Source organism: Hypanus sabinus, chromosome 28 (genome assembly GCF_030144855.1).
Source record: "Hypanus sabinus isolate sHypSab1 chromosome 28, sHypSab1.hap1, whole genome shotgun sequence".
NCBI classification, from domain to species: domain Eukaryota; kingdom Metazoa; phylum Chordata; class Chondrichthyes; order Myliobatiformes; family Dasyatidae; genus Hypanus; species Hypanus sabinus.
The window spans coordinates 32,260,057-32,275,925 of NC_082733.1; the positions used below are offsets into that span (position 1 = coordinate 32,260,057).

General features: G+C 39.1%; 1 protein-coding gene across 4 annotated transcripts in view; it reads left to right on the plus strand.

The window, feature by feature from the left end:
- Window positions 1–15,869, plus strand: part of fanci (FA complementation group I) — an 87,616-nt gene that overhangs the window by 13,046 nt on the left and 58,701 nt on the right. For all 4 annotated transcript variants that reach the window (XM_059952884.1, XM_059952883.1, XM_059952885.1 and 1 more), the window contains exons 5-16: window positions 185–338; window positions 490–547; window positions 1,172–1,213; window positions 1,361–1,484; window positions 1,689–1,774; window positions 2,573–2,705; window positions 4,132–4,224; window positions 8,330–8,466; window positions 10,032–10,212; window positions 11,244–11,331; window positions 12,822–12,952; window positions 14,254–14,324. In XM_059952884.1, the coding sequence (XP_059808867.1) occupies window positions 185–338; window positions 490–547; window positions 1,172–1,213; window positions 1,361–1,484; window positions 1,689–1,774; window positions 2,573–2,705; window positions 4,132–4,224; window positions 8,330–8,466; window positions 10,032–10,212; window positions 11,244–11,331; window positions 12,822–12,952; window positions 14,254–14,324 (1,298 nt within the window). The remainder of the gene's footprint in view (window positions 1–184; window positions 339–489; window positions 548–1,171; window positions 1,214–1,360; window positions 1,485–1,688; window positions 1,775–2,572; window positions 2,706–4,131; window positions 4,225–8,329; window positions 8,467–10,031; window positions 10,213–11,243; window positions 11,332–12,821; window positions 12,953–14,253; window positions 14,325–15,869) is intronic.

Genomic DNA, 15,869 nt, shown 5'->3' on the forward strand with positions numbered 1-15,869 from the left:
AAATCGAGATTTATTTCAGTTCTAGAGAAAATGATGTACACCGGCTCTCCAGTTCTTGTGACTGATGTTTATTATGATTACATAATGATTAAATATATGGTGGAGTGTGGTGGTTACTCACAAGTTATGGGATCCACTTGAGATAAATAAATACTGTTTGCATAATCTGATTTCTTGATTTTAGGCTCACCAGTTGCCCGGGGCTACTCTAGCTGAATTAGCAAGTCTGTATGTTGATGCCATCAAAGGAGGCTGCATTCTGAATGGCAAATCGCTGGATTTGTTCCCTACAATACTTACTGTTCTGGCCACTCAAGAAAGCCTAAGTTATGCTGGAGGTAGGCAAAATTAGTTTAACTGCATGAGGTGAGGCATGTATTATGTTTCGTTTCCTGACCTTGTTTAAAACATTCTTGTCATAAATGGCCTACCTTTTTAAGGGATTTTAATAGCTTGTAATGTATAGTTTTGTTCTTTTTGTTTTGCCAGGTCATTTGTGTGGTGAAGAATATAAAAAGCAGTTGATAAACACTTTATGCTCGAGTAGGCAAGTAGCAACATGTCTGACTGTATGAAAATAAGCATATTGTTAGTGGGAGCTAGTTTGGGAATTAAATGCTTGACCAAGAATCAGTGAACCACAAAAGAGTAAAATCTATTGAACTAGAAAGGTTCTTGATAATTTATGATTATTTTATGAAATCTGAAGCCAAAAGGTTTTTCACTTCTTTTCTCCTGTAAATCCTCACATGTGTAGTACTGTTCTAAAAATGTCACTTACGCCTTAGTAAATAGTTCCAGGATTAGCTTTTCTGTATTTTGAGTGGTGGATAATGGGGTGCAAAATGCCTGTGGAGATCTCCCTCTGTTTTCTCCAGAAAGTGGCCATGCAAGCTGTAAAACTGTAAATGACTTTAGATTAACTGTGTCACCCATTCCTGTGGTTGGTTCCACTATCGGACTTGAGAGTCAGTCAAGAGACTGTTCGGCCTAGAAATGGAGCAGGTCACTCCCAAGTATCCATCATTCTTCTCCCATCTCCATCCTATATTTAGTTGAATATATAAGAACTATAAATTATATATTTTTATGTTTAAGTTATTCTTGGAATTCTTTTTGGATAAGTGAATGTTGTGACGGCATTCTTCATAATTTCAATATTTTTTTTCAGATGGGATCCAAAGTGCGTGATTCACCTCACATCCATGTTTAGGTAAAATTTGCTTAGCTTGGTCAGTTTAATCACTGATTTTATGGGGGGGGGGGGGAGCAAAATAAAAACAACATCTTTATTTAAGTGTATTTCGTTACATAAACATTATATGTAAATGGATATTCTTCTTTGCACTCATTCTTAAAGGGATGTACCTGTCAGTACAGAGGAACTTCAGTTTGTTATGGCAAAGGTTCTGAAGATGTTCCCTACATTGGATTTGCAGGAGTTGCCTCCACTTGTCTACCAGTTACTCCTCCTTTCTGCTAAGGTAAGATAGTAGAAAGGTTGTTGGTGGTGGTGTGGCAAACTTAAGATTTGATTATCAACATCAGTTCTTCATGATGATTCAGATTTTAGTAAATGCAGTCTGGCCATTTTTTTCCAATGAGAAAGTGTAAGTAATATTTGTGGTATTGCATTTAGACATGAAAATTTTGGAAATCAATGCAATTTGGTATTTCTGATTCAACAGGGTTGTAAGAAGACTCTTTTGGAAGGAATCATAACATTTTTCCATCAGCAGGATCAATTGCAAAAAGAAGAACAGATAGGAACTGAGTGAGTTTCAACCATTTCAGACTTAAAATGACCATGATACCTGTGTTCATCTGTACTGAATGTAGTATACACTTAATGGCCATTTTATTAGGTACACCTGTACTCCTTGTCAATGCAAATATCTTATCAGCCAATCATGTAGCAGCAACTCAATGCATAAAAGGATATAGATATGGTCAAGAGGTTCAGTTGTTTTTCAGACCAATCATCAGACCGGGGAAGAAATGTGACCTAAGTGATTTTGACCTTAGTGACAGACAGGGTAGCTTAAGTATCTTAGAAGCTGCAAATCTGTGATTTTCACACATAAAAATCTCTAGGGTTTACAAAGAAACAAAAAAAAAAAATCTAGTGAGTGGTAATTCTGTGGGAGAAAACACCTTATTAATGAGAGAGGTTAGAAGAGAATGTCCAGACTGGTTCAAGTTGACAGGAAGGTGACAGTAACTCAGATAACCACATGTTACAACAGTGGTGTGCAGAAGAGCATCTAGAATGCACAATATGTCAAACCTTGAAGTAGATGAGTTACAGCAGCAGAAGACTGCACCAAGTTCCACTCCTGCACCTAATAAAGTGGCCATGGAGTATATATCTGAGCTGACTCTCTCCATATCTGATGAATTACTTGATGGCATTAAAACACTGTCACTTCTTACTTTTTAGTCATGTTCAACACATGCCTTGCTTTATGATTAGAGTCTCTTGAATGTTGTAAAAATTCTGGTTTTCCTGTTCCATAAATTGCTTCCCTGTTTCTTTCATGTGCTGACTTGGGTTTTGGCTTTCATTTTAAAGGTCCATGGAATTGGAAGCTGCAACTGTGCCAAGTGACCAGCTCCGTCACATAGAAGGAACCATAATTCTTCACATTGTATTTGCTATCAAATTGGACCATGACTTGGGACGTGACCTACTCAAATATCTGAAGGTGTGGTAAGGTCCAATTTCTGTTGACAGCTTCTGCCTTCCTGTTAATGTAAAATCTTGAAGGGTAGTCATACAGGGCACGGATAATCCTATGGCAAAGTAGAGACAAAACAATTGAGGTAATATTGAAACTTGGGTTCAAAAATCTTTAGATTGCAAATGAGAGGAGATTGATGCAAGAAAAAGTGATTCTGAGGGTCTGGCAGGAATTGAATATGAACTTGTTCAGGGAATTCTAATATGTGGCGTAGTGTGTTTTTGATTTTCATCAAAAATCTGAATGCACCAGGGCATCTCTGGAAATATGTTGCAGGTCCTCTGAGAATAGGCAAATGGACACTTGTACTGATGGTAAATGGTATTAACATTTGTTTTAAAATCACATGTATGGTTCTGCTCATATGTGGCCATGCTAATTGACATCATTTAAAGAGTGCCTGATTATACTTGGATCATGGAAGAGAAACTTGAGCAATTGTTTAAGTATGTTTTTATTTTTGTATGTGTTCAGTCCTGCCTCCTCTGTTCACGTCCGATACAGATGGGGCTGATGATTGCCTTTCTGGTTGATGACCACATCCCAGTGAGATTTTTGGCCATGTTTAGGGTTTCAGTCCTGGCATTAAATTGGTAGTTGTTCCCAGCTGTATTTGCCTTTATATGTTCTTAGATACATCTTGTGCCTTTTTGTTTACAATATGAGGATACTTTGTGGAATAAATGTGTATATTCATCGTAGAGGACCCTTTGGTTGTTTCCTTGTTTATCTTTTAACTTATCCCTGTCCTAAACTGCCTCATCAAAACCTGTCTTTAATGTGGACTGGCTCTGCAGCCTGCGGTTAATGAATGGCACAGTGCTAAATTGAACTGAACTAAAGTGAACATTCCTAGTCTGTTTCAAGGACTATGCAGTTTGATGTTTAATATTCTGTGTGTTAGTTGCTCCTTTTTTTGTCGTTTATGAGATTTTTTTTTCTCATGTTGGGTGTTTGACTTTTTCTTTGGATGGGTTCGATGGTGTTTGTTTTGTGGCTGTCTGCCGCAAGATGAATCTCAGGGCTAAATACTGCAGACATACTTTTATAATAAATGTACTTTGAACTTTGTGCCGTCTCCTGTGCAGTGCCACCACTAGATTTGTCTTCCCCTCAACTTCCCTCTAGGCATCTGCAGGATTTTGTTGTGTTTTTTTTTTACACATCACTGATGTCTTGTTTCTCTGAATAGTTAGTTACAGAAAGGTAATATAGTCACTGAGGAACTGGCACTCGCCCTGCCTAATGGTTGAAGAAGTAATAAATCCTGTGACCAAAAATTGCAGTTGAAAAGGACAATATTTTTCCAGTGATTCTATTTGTATATTTTAAGTGTAAATCGAATTGTAAGACTAGTAAAAGCCTTGTTTGATGTTTGTCACCTGTCTAGGCTGGTCAACAAGGTGACACCAGTCGGGTTCTCTGTTCTTTCAGCATTGCGCTTTTGCTATCGGTAGCAAGGATACACCGATTTGAGGAACAGGTATTTTCATTTTTTTCCATGACGGTGTTTAATTTGGAATCTGCAAGTAACTTGAGTGAGAGCTGAATGAGAGGATTGTCTACACTGAACAGTCATGTAATTAGGCTTTAGATTATTGATTATAGAGGATGTGGGCTTAAAAATATACTGCAAAGCACAATATTTTAATATGACCTGATTGGATTTTACTTAATTGTTTAAAGAGGAGTTCTGAAAATTCAGTCTAAATTTGCACAAATGTCACACAATTGGTATGGGTATAGACAGACAGAGAGACATACTTTACTGATCCCGAGGGAAATTGGGTTTCGTTACAGTCGCACCAACCAAGGATAGTGTAGAAATATTGCAATATAAAACCATAAATAATTAAATAATAATAAGTAAATTATTCCAAGTGGAAGTAAGTCCAGGATCAGCCTATCGGCTCAGGGTGTCTGACACTCTGAAGGGGGAGTTGTAAAGTTTGATGGCCACAGGCAGGAACAAAGAACAGTACAGCACAGTAAAAACCCTTTGGCCTACAATGTTTTGCTGATTGTTTAACCTATTTCAAGATCAATGCAACCCTCCTCTCCCACATATCTCTCTTTTTTCATCCATGTTCCTATCTAAGAGTTGGTTAAAAGTCCTTAATGTATTTGCTTCTACCACCAAGGTGCATTCTTTGCACTTGCCACTCCCTATGTTTTTTAAAAAAAACAAACTACCTCTGTCATCGCTCCCTATGCTTTTCTCCAATCACCTTAGAAGTAGTAGTAGTAGGCAGCTGTTGAGCCCAGGGGATCCTGGGTTTGCGGCACGGGTGGACTGCGTCCTCTTCAGGGCACAAGCCTGGGTGTGAAGATTTGCCCGTGCAGTGGCTTCTTCCCTCAAAATCACAGATGTAGTCCAAGGGAAGGGCAAAGCGCTGATACAGCTTGGCACCAGAGTCATTGCACTTCAGACACTTCAGTGTCTGCTCTCTGAGTTCTGGGGTCTTGTGTGTGCTTGTAAACAACATCAAACTACCTTAGGGACCCCAGCTCCGGGTTTCTTCCTCTTATGTTTACTCCCGAAGCCTTTTCCCATGGGTGGGTACGGCTGCAAGGCCGCGGAGGTTTAAAATCAGTTTTTCTTCTCCTAGGCGGGCTGCCATCTGAGGCTGACGAGCTCCAGCTACTCAGAAACCTTAGAAATGTTGTATTAATCATTTCAGTTCCGGGGGAAAAGGATACAAGCTCTCCACTCTATCTGTGCCTCTTATCATCTTACACACCTCCCATCCTGAGAGAAAAGCCCCAGCTTTCTTGACCTTTCCTTGAAAGTTACGTTCTCTAATCAAGGCAGCTAGGGTCCGTGCAATGTTACCGATTAGCATACAAGATTGTATTAGAGGCATGGACTTCAAATTCTGAAATGGGGCTGAGGTGTGCTTCAGTGTCAGCTGAAGGATTTATCTGCATGAAGTTTGAAATACCAGTCTGCATTCATAGGTTCAGGGTTTCGTCTACTCATCCATAAATGCAATAGTTCCTAGCCCCTACCTCCTGTAATTTGTTCTCCCTTCCTCACCAGTATCTTCGTCTCTTACATCTCTCCTGTGTTTCCTCTCATTGATATTATTTCCTGATACCACTGAAATTCTGTGTCACATCAAATAACCCAGGACTATTCTGAAGTTTCACTGTTGACCCAGATCATCTTTAATTCCTTCCCACTTCCTTTCTGTTATCCTCTACACATTCCATTTTTGCCTGTCCTTGACTCATCTTTTGCTCGGCACTCACACTTCAGTGTCTGCTCTCTGAGTTCTGGGGTCTTGTGTGTGCTAGCTCGTGCAAGTGCTAAAAAATGGAATTGAGGAAATTCTAGCTCAGAATCCTAATAATTCAAACTGAGTTGGTTCTCCCAGACTTAAAAGACAAGTGCATTTTATGTAGATTAGTTAAATTTTGCATAGTAGCAGTCACTTAATGACATTCAGAATGATATGTTAAGGCAATTTCAAAATATTATAGTCCATTCAGAAACCATGAACAAAGCTGCATATAAATCCAAACTATTTGGCCTATATCTTGTTTCTCTTAGCCACATGCTCTTTTAACTTTTTTATGTAGCTAAAAGCTACATTTGAATTTCTAAATGCTGAGGCTCAGCTTGTATTAATCTCAGTTACAACTTTTTAAAATTATTAATTATTTTGCTTCTGGTTTCAAATTCTCAGCTTGTGTCGAGTGGTTTAGGTTCAGTGTGATCCTTGTAACTGATTGGTTTCTGCTAGCTGCCTAACCAATTTATGTTTACAATACGAGAGCAGAGGGGTTCGACATAAGCAAATATTTTATTTGTAATATTCTGTTTGTCTTCCTCCTGAAGATTTTGTGTTTCTGGGATTAAATTTAAGTAGCAAGTTAGAACTGCTGGTGTAAACTTAAATTCACCGGACCAATCACCACACCACACTACACCACAGACAGTTCTTTACTTTATCCTTTTCACCAGTTTATTTGTTCAAACTCAGCCGGCAAGAAGTTTGGAGCCGCACACCAGAGGGAGAGGGTTCCTCTCCCTCTGGGGGCTCTTGTCAAGCCTCTATCAGCAGGTTACATCCAGCAGTTATACATTTCAAAGAGACCATCATTATCCATATATGGAGTTGTTTTCTGGTTCTTAGTACAAATCTTGTGGAATTACAAGGTACAAGGGGTCAGAGAAAGGAGTAATCAGCCTCTGAGTTTTTATCAGACACACACACACACATATCTGTTACTTCAGAGAAGTCGTTTAATGATTTCACAATCTCATAGCTGCAGAAGTACAATTAATCACTCGAAACAGAAACAAAGAATGCAACTTGTGCTGACAGAGTACAACTCTTTGAAGGTCATTAATCCCTGCATCCCCAATATCCTCAAAAACTTCATCGGTGGCACTGGAGTTTAAAATCCTGCCCACATAGCAAGTGACTTTAAATTTTTTTCTTTAGAGAGAGCTTGCAGAATAGGCCCTTACAGCTCAACAAATCATATTGCCCAGCAACCCACCTATTTAAGACTGAACTAATCACAGGACAATTTACAACAACCAGTTAATGTGCTAACCAGTTAATGTCTTCAGACCAGGAAACCAGAGGACCTGGAGGAAACCCAAATGGTTAAGGGGAGAACGTACCGACGGTGCCAGAATTGAACTGTAAACTTCAGGATGCCCTGAGTTATAATAGTGTTGTGCTAATGACTGTTGCCACGATGCCTTAAAATAACTGGAGGCCATAGTTAATAAAAACTGAATGTTATTAAGCTGAATAACAGTGGGTGGCACGGGATCATGATGGGTTAATATAATGCTATTACAGTGCCAGCTTTAAAATCAAGGTTCAATTTCTGCCACTGTCTATAAGCAGTTTGCACATGGTTGCATGGATTTGCACTGGTTTACTTCCACATTCCAAAGATGTATGGATTTGAAAGGGTAATTAGATTGTGGGGAGAAATCGTGGGGAGAATTGCGGGCTGCCCCCCTCTTAGCACACCTCAGACTGTGTTGGCCATTGACGAAACAGTGCATTTCCCCGTATGCTTCACTGTACATGTCACAAATAAAGATAGAATTTAATCTCTGAATTTTATCAAATTGGAAAATATACTTTTATCAGCATTGTACTGTATTTTTGGATTCTGGCATGTAGTGGAAAGAATTCGGTTGCATGTTTGGGGTGGATATGTCTCCAGAGAATGTGCTAATCAATTAACGTTGCAATTGGGATTGTGTTTACAGTAAGAGATTAGCCTTATAGATAACGAATGGGACGATTGTAGGTATTCTGACCTTTTTGAAAATGGAATCCTTTGCCTCTAAATAATTTTAACATGGTTTTAATAAAAAGATGAAAATGCATAATATATAAAATAAATTCTTTTGATAGAGTATGATGGTTGTGAGGAAAGATTTACCTTATGTCAAGAACTCTTTATTTCATTTCCACTGCATATTCTTGAATATCCCAATATAATTTAAAATACAATCTCCTGAAGTTATTGAAATTAAGCTGTTGTTGAAGTGTGTGTAGGATTTGCTTTTATGGTAAGCGGGTTTTGATGATTTTGTTTGTTTCTCTCTCTAGGTATTTGACTTCCTAAAAACAGTGACTGTTAAAAGTTTTAAAGATAGGCTGTTTCAGCAAAATTCAAAATTTCTCCAGGACTTGATTCCTGTTCAGCGCAGCGTGTCAGAAATTATTCTGGAGACGGTGACAAACAGGTTTGTAGTTTTACCGAAACAAAATTCTGTGAATGCCAAAGCAAAAATAAAGTGGGCCGGAAAAACTGTGCAAACCTGTCAGAGCTGTGGAAGGATGAGCAGCTATTGTTTCAGTTCAATAACTTCCACCAGTTTTTTTCCACGTTTGTTGTTACAAAAACAACAATTTATTTAAAGAACTTCAGGCATTTACCGCAATGCCAATTTTATTTTTTTTTCTATTTGCTTTAAAGAGGAGGGCATCTGTTACTATAGTGAAATGCCTACCTAGCCAGCCTTCATTTAGTATTATAATGACTCTGAGCCTGTACGTCCAGGGGTTTAGAAGATTGAGGGGGGAGGGATCTCATTAAAACCTATTGAATATTGAAAGGTCTGGATAGAGTGGACATGGAGCTGATGTTTCTTCTAGTGGGGGAGTCTAGGACCAGAAGATTTAGAATTGAGATGAGGAGGAATTTCTTTAGCCAGAGGATGTTGAATTTGTGGAATTCATTGGCATGGAAGGCTGTGGAAGCCAAATAATTGGGTATATTTAAAGTATATTTAAGGTTCATAATTAAAGGTATTAAAGAAGAGCGGCAGATCAATGAGGTTGAGGGGGATAATAAATCAGTCATGTTGGAATGGTGGAGCAGATTTGATTGGCTGAATGGCCCAATTCTGTTCCCATGTTTTATGGACTTATAATGGAAGTACGGGTTGAGTACCCCTTATCCAAAATGCTTGGGTCCTAAAGTGTTTCGGATTTTGGCATATATAAAAAGATAGCATGGGGTCGCCATAATTTTTGCCTCTGAATTTATGTGCTACCAAGGAGCAGTCCTTGTCTTAGACTTGTTCAACACATGTATGTACTTAACAGTAAAAATTATTACAAAATATAATGTGTGCAGGGTAACACAGGCAGCAGAGCAGCATTGGGAGAATACCTGAATCGGCTGTCTCCACCTACAATGTGTTTTGATTAAAAGGTTACAGTATGCCATTTGTATTTTACTTTTTATAAGGTTTATTGAGTGTATAAGAACAATGAGCAGTGTGGACTTGTTCTAGTGTTAGATTTTCATCAGTGATGGTCTTTGCAAACTATGAATTTATTTCTCTGCTGCTTCATGATCAGCAGATGCTTTATCTTTAAACTTTTAAAAAATCTTTGAAAATTTAATGTCATGACTTTGTAAAAAAAATTTCTGCAACCAGCCTGCTGAATGTTAATAATTGCCTTCAATTTTCAGTTTGCCATGATAGATCTTTTGCTTGTTGTGTGATTAAGCGACAGGTTCATTCTGCTGACGAACGCGTTCTTTCAGTACACAATTGAGATCTTCATTTTGCGCTGTATGATGAAGGTCGAGAATCAAGTTTGCTTATCACCTGTATATTGAAACACACAGTGAAATTCAGCATGTATTTTAACAACTGGGGGCAGCCCACAAGATCTTATTGTCCCTTGCAGAGTAGTGATTTAACCACTGAATATTTTAACTATATAATTATAAGCTCTTTTTTATGGTGTATGAATTGTTTGTACTCCATCTGAAACATTTTTGTTGTTCATGTAGTGTGTTTGGTTGGGACCATGTTACTCAGTCACTGGTACAGCTGGGCTTTATACTCATGGATTCCTTTGGACCGAAAGGGGGTCCTCTTGGGAAAGTTATGGAGATCAATTCAATGGCAGCAAAAACACCAGCACAACAAGCTTCTAGACTAGGAGCCAAGATTCTTCTGGAAACGTTCAAGGTGAATGTGATATGTGTCTGTATTTAATTCAATCTGTCTCAGTGATTCAAGTTTCAGTGATATACATTCAGGGGCTGCTTTTACAGCTACTCATTAATGCAAAATATCTAATTAGCCAATCATGTGGAAGCAGCTCAGTGCATAAAAGCATAGAGACATGGTCAAGAGGTTCAGTTGTTGTTCAGACCAAACATCACAATGGGGGAAGAAATGTGATCTAAGTGTCTTTGACCGTGGAATGATCGTTTGTGCCAGACAGGGTGGTTTGAGTATCTCAAACTGCTGATCTGGGATTTTCATGCACAAACAGTTTCGCAATTTTGCAGAGAATGGTGCGAGAAACGAAAAGCATCCTGTGAGAGGCTGTTCTGCAGGGGGAGAGAATGCCTTGTTAATGAGAGAAATCAGAGAAGACTGGCCAGATTGGTTCAAGCTGACAGGACAGCAACAGAAATGACTGTGTTACAATAATGGTGTGCAGAAAAGGTTGGATAGATAGTTGATTAGTCAGAGCAGGAAGAGATATGGGGAGAAGGCAGGAGATATGGGGAGGGGCTGAGAGGGAAGTGGATCAGCCGTGATGAAATGACAAGTGGACTCGATGGGCCAAATACCCATTTTTGCTTCTATATCATGTCAAACCTTCAAATGGATGGGCCAAAGTGGCAGAAGACTACAAACATACAGTGACCACTGAGTGTAGGAAGGTGCAGATGCATTTTCCAGGGAACAATTTACAATGAACTTATTTTATCCTCAGGAATAAAAATTATTTCAGAAGACATTGAAAGATATATTGCACAAATACTTTAAACTCATCTAAGCAGCTGGAGTGGACATAAGGTTTGGATCTTGTTCAGAGGATTAGCAGTTTTTAATATGTTTTAATTTAGTAATGTTCCTTTTAATCTTTTCCACTTTCTATTTTGAATATGTTGCCTGAGATGCAACAAAATCAGATTTTTTTTTTTAAATACTTGTTATAATTTTTCCCTCCCTGCCCCAACTCCCTTCCCCTACTATTTATTCAGGTGCATGAGCCAATTAGAAGTGAAATCTTGGAGCAAGTTCTGAACAGGGTGATGACAAAAACAACCTCGCCCATCAGTCAATACATAGGCAAGTAGATGTACAAGAAAGTTGAAAATGAAAGAATATTCTTAATAGGCTAGGTGCAAAGCAAGCTGGTTTGAAAACTTGCTCGTTCAGCTTATTTACCCAATTAACACACACACACACACACACACACACACAAGCTGCTGGAGGGACTCAGCAGTTCAGGCAGCATCTATGGAGAGGAATAAACTGTCAATGTTTCAGGCTGAGACCCTTCAAAGTAAGATCTAATTACATATATGTCACCATATACAGCCCTGAGATTCATTTTCTTGTGGGTAATCACAGTAAATAGGACAATACAGTAGCATAGTGGTTAGCACAATGCTTTACAGTACCAGCAACCCGGGTTCAATTCCCGACACTGTGTATGTTCTCCCCTTGGTTACATGGGTTTCCTCTGATGCTTTGGTTTCCTCCTATAGAGCAAAGATTGATAAGTTAATTGGTCATTGCAAATGGTCCCATGATTAGGCTAGGGTTAAATCGGGTTGCCGGAAGGGCCTATTCTGCACTGCATTTCAATAAATAAATAAAGGAAATGCAATAGAATCATTGAAAGACCCCGCCCAACAGGTCAGATAACAACCAATGTGCAAAAATAAAACGAACTGTGCAAATACACAAAGAAACAGAAACATAATAAATAAGCAATGAGTGTGAGATGAAGAATCCTTGAAAGTGAGTCCATAGATTGTGGGAACAGTTCCGTAAGGGGGCCAGTGAAGTTATTGCCTCTGGTTCAAGAGCCTGAATGTTGAGGGGTAATAACTGTTCGTGAACCTTGTAGTGTAGGTCCTGTACCACTTTGCTGATGGCAGCCGCTAGTGGGAGCATGGCCTGGATCGTGGGCATCCTTGTTGGTGGATACTGCTTTCCTGTGACTGCTCTGTGTAGATGTGTTCAAATAGTGGGGAGGACTTTAGCCGTGATGGACTGGGCTCCATTCACTACTTTTTGTTGGCTTTTCCATGCAAAGGCATTGGTGTTTCGAAACCAGGGTGTGATGCCACAAGTCAATATTCTGTCCACCACACATGTATAGAAGTAGGTCAAAGTTTTCATCAGGACCAGTCAACTGATTATTTCTCTCCATAAATGTTGCCAGACCTTCCGATTTCCTCAAAACATTTTGCGTATTGCTCTAGTTTTCGAGCATCTGCAGAATCTCATGTTTATTATTCACCTGATTAGTATTTCACACACCAGATGGAGATGGCAAGCACAGAATCTAAAGTCATTATGGTTTAATTTCTTCCTCTGCAAGTTGAGCTTTTAGTCAGCAATTTCAGTTGTCCTTGTTATGGTCAGAATTGCTGCTTCTGGGAATACACTGTAACTCTGGATTTATAAAATCCTTTTAACATGGTTCAGATGGTAACTGATGAGTCATGTCTAGTCCTACATGGTTTGTTTGTCCACCAATGTTTTTTTAAAAAGGTTACGCTGACATGGAATGTGTGTAGAAAGTATTTTATTTTTGTCTTTCTCAGACTTGCTAGCTGATATTGTCACATCTGCTCCTCTCATTCTCCTGGATTCTTCCTCCAAAGTTATTGAGACATTTGATCACCTGTCCTATTTGCCCCTCAGCACTGTCCAGGGACTACTAAAGGCTGTGCAGGTAAAACCTTGTGTTCCCTCTGTTACCTTCTGTAGAAATTGTGATTTCTAGTCTAAAAAAACTATGGTATGTTTACATTGTAAAACATAAGTGATATCACTAACAACTTTGATCCAAGCTTGTGTCAGCTTGATCTTAATGTTGGTGGTTTAATTGTGAACCACATTCCAAGAGTTTGAACTGGTACTTTATTTATCTATCAGCTTGGGTTATTTGGATTTTTATATGATAAGATAGACCATAAGGCATAGGGGCAGAATTAGGCCATTCAGCCCATTGACACTCTGCCATTCCATCATGGCAGATTTATCATCCCCCTCAACTCCATTCTCCTGCCATCTCCCCGTAACTTTTTAATGCCCTTACTAATTAAGAACCTATGAACCTCCACTTTAAATATACCCAATCATCCATCCTGTCCCCTTCCCAGCCTCTAGCTCCTTCTCCACCTGCCCCCTCACTGTACTGCCCCTCCCATTTACACCCCCCCCCCCCACACTGGGTGTAACACATTACAGCACCAGTGACCTGGGTTCAATTCCTGCAGCTGTCTGTGAGCAGTTTGTGCATTCTTCCTGTGACCGTGTGGGTTTCATCCAGATGCTCTAATTTCCTCCCACATTCCAAGGGCATTTCAATTAATTGGTCACGTGGGCGTAATTGGGCAATGTGGGCTTGTTAGGCTGGAAGGGCCAGTTACGATGCTGTATCTAAATTTAAAAAAAAAAAGTAAAGATCTTAATTTGTCTGCTTCTTCAGAGTCTCAGTTGGTTATTAAGTAGTCCAGTGCACAAACCCAAGAAAATTTAGACTTCTTGGGTACACTTCTGTCAATCTGCACTCTTTTCTTCAGTCATGTGACACAGCAGCCTCCATTTTGGAGATTATTAGCATATACATGAACAGTGTTGGGGTCGATATGCATGAACTGGCATTACAGAATTCTAGTAGGTTATGAATGCATTAATTACTTCCATGAAACGTATTGAGTTACTGCACAATAGCTGAAATACAGTTCCATGATACAGTTATTCATTGAATTCTGATGAAATGTCTGCCTTCGTGTATGATACTGCAATTGACAGTAAAATGGGATGGGCTTTTGCTCTTCCCATCCTTGTAAACAAAATCAGTTAACTTGGGGTAGCTGTGCACTACATACAATTTCAGAATTCAGCCTATTTTTGAAGTGATGTGAAGTCGGTGATGATTAGGTTTGTTTATTTATGATTTATTTAATAATGATTTATTTTAATAATGAATTATTATGATTTATTTAATAATCTCTTTTCTTTTTAAAGCCTCTGCTGAAAATCAGTGTGTCCATGAAGGATTCATTAATTTTGGTCTTGCGGAAAGCCATGTTTTCCAGGTGAGAAAATAACGGCCAAATGGAGCTGCAATAGATTTTATTCTGCTAAAGACATTCTTGGTGGCAAAACATTGTTAATTTCTGACTGTTCGGCAGAGCCTGTGAATTATTTAATCTATTGAATGGCAACCATTTGAATGTGCTTATAAGAAAAAATATTGAAGTTACAATGACAACCCTTTAATGATTTTTTTAAACTTGTATATTCTGTAAGTCTCACTTTGGGTAGCGGCTTAACATAAGGAATGATAGCCTGGCCTGGCCAAATTTAGGAAATCCCGTTTGGGTGGATGCCGCATGATATGTCCCCTTTTACAAATCAGTATCATGAAATAACAAGCATCACACGATATGTGATCGAACAATTGAGCTTTATAATTCTTAATTTGACTGTACGGTTAGTAAAGAAAGCAAAAAAAAGGGAAGGGCCCAATCTCATGTAATAGTCTAGTGTGCAATGTTAGAGCTCACTGATAAGGCCTTTCATCCACCATTGACCTCTTCCGATCGTCGCTGACCATATCGGACCCACGCTCCAAGTCCACTCTGTCCAGCAGTCTACCAACTCTCCATTCGCGTCTTCTCTCCTCATCTCTCCCCAACAAAAGACCGCGAATTCCTGGCTCCCAGACACACAAGAAAGAACAACATTCTGCTCATTGGCTAGCATGCCCTGTTATCTCTAGGCATAACCCAAACATTGCTGCTACAGAGAAACCATTACCTCGGCAGTGGAACTTTACTGAGAAGCCATGACATTAGCAGTGAAACTTTACAGCATTTTACAATTAAAATACTTACCTTGGGTATTCTGTGTTTACGCTTGGAGCTTTCTTCTCCACAGTTACAATAAGCTATTTGGTATCTTTTACACAGTGTTGAGTGTGTTGGGATGCCTTTTAACTGTCTAAGCATTCTCATTGGCTCTAGATCTACCTTCTCTTGGTAGCTATTTAATTATCCTTTTTAAAATTAGTTACCTCTGTGCATACCAAGCATTAAACAGTAGAAAATTTTAGAATATATTCTACAGCAAGGAAACAGGCCATTTGGCCCACACTTTCATACTGGCCATTGGGGGCCCAACTGTTAATTCCATCTTCCAGCAGTTCAAAGTAGGTGTATTATCAAAGTATTTTTATAACATTCATATTCTTGCAGGCATTCACAGATGTACAATAATATCAGTTGAAAACTATATGTTATGATATACTTGTACATGCACTCATGAGCAGACGATTAAAGTTGGTGCACATGCGCCGTTGTTTTTATCTGAAATATTTGTCTTGAAACATGGTGGCAGTGGTGGTGCTCAGGAAATTGCTTTTTTCAACCACAGCGCCCAATTTTTTCAACTTGCAGTTGGCCGCATAATAATAGCGCAACTCTGAAACATCAGAGGGTGAGTGTAAGAGTAGAAAAATGTCCTAGCCACAAATAGAGACAGGTGTAGTAGCAATGTCTGGAGGTGAGACAGCAGAATCTCAGCGGCACCCAGCACCCATGGGCAACCCCATACTGGGGAATCATGGTCGGGACAGAAGT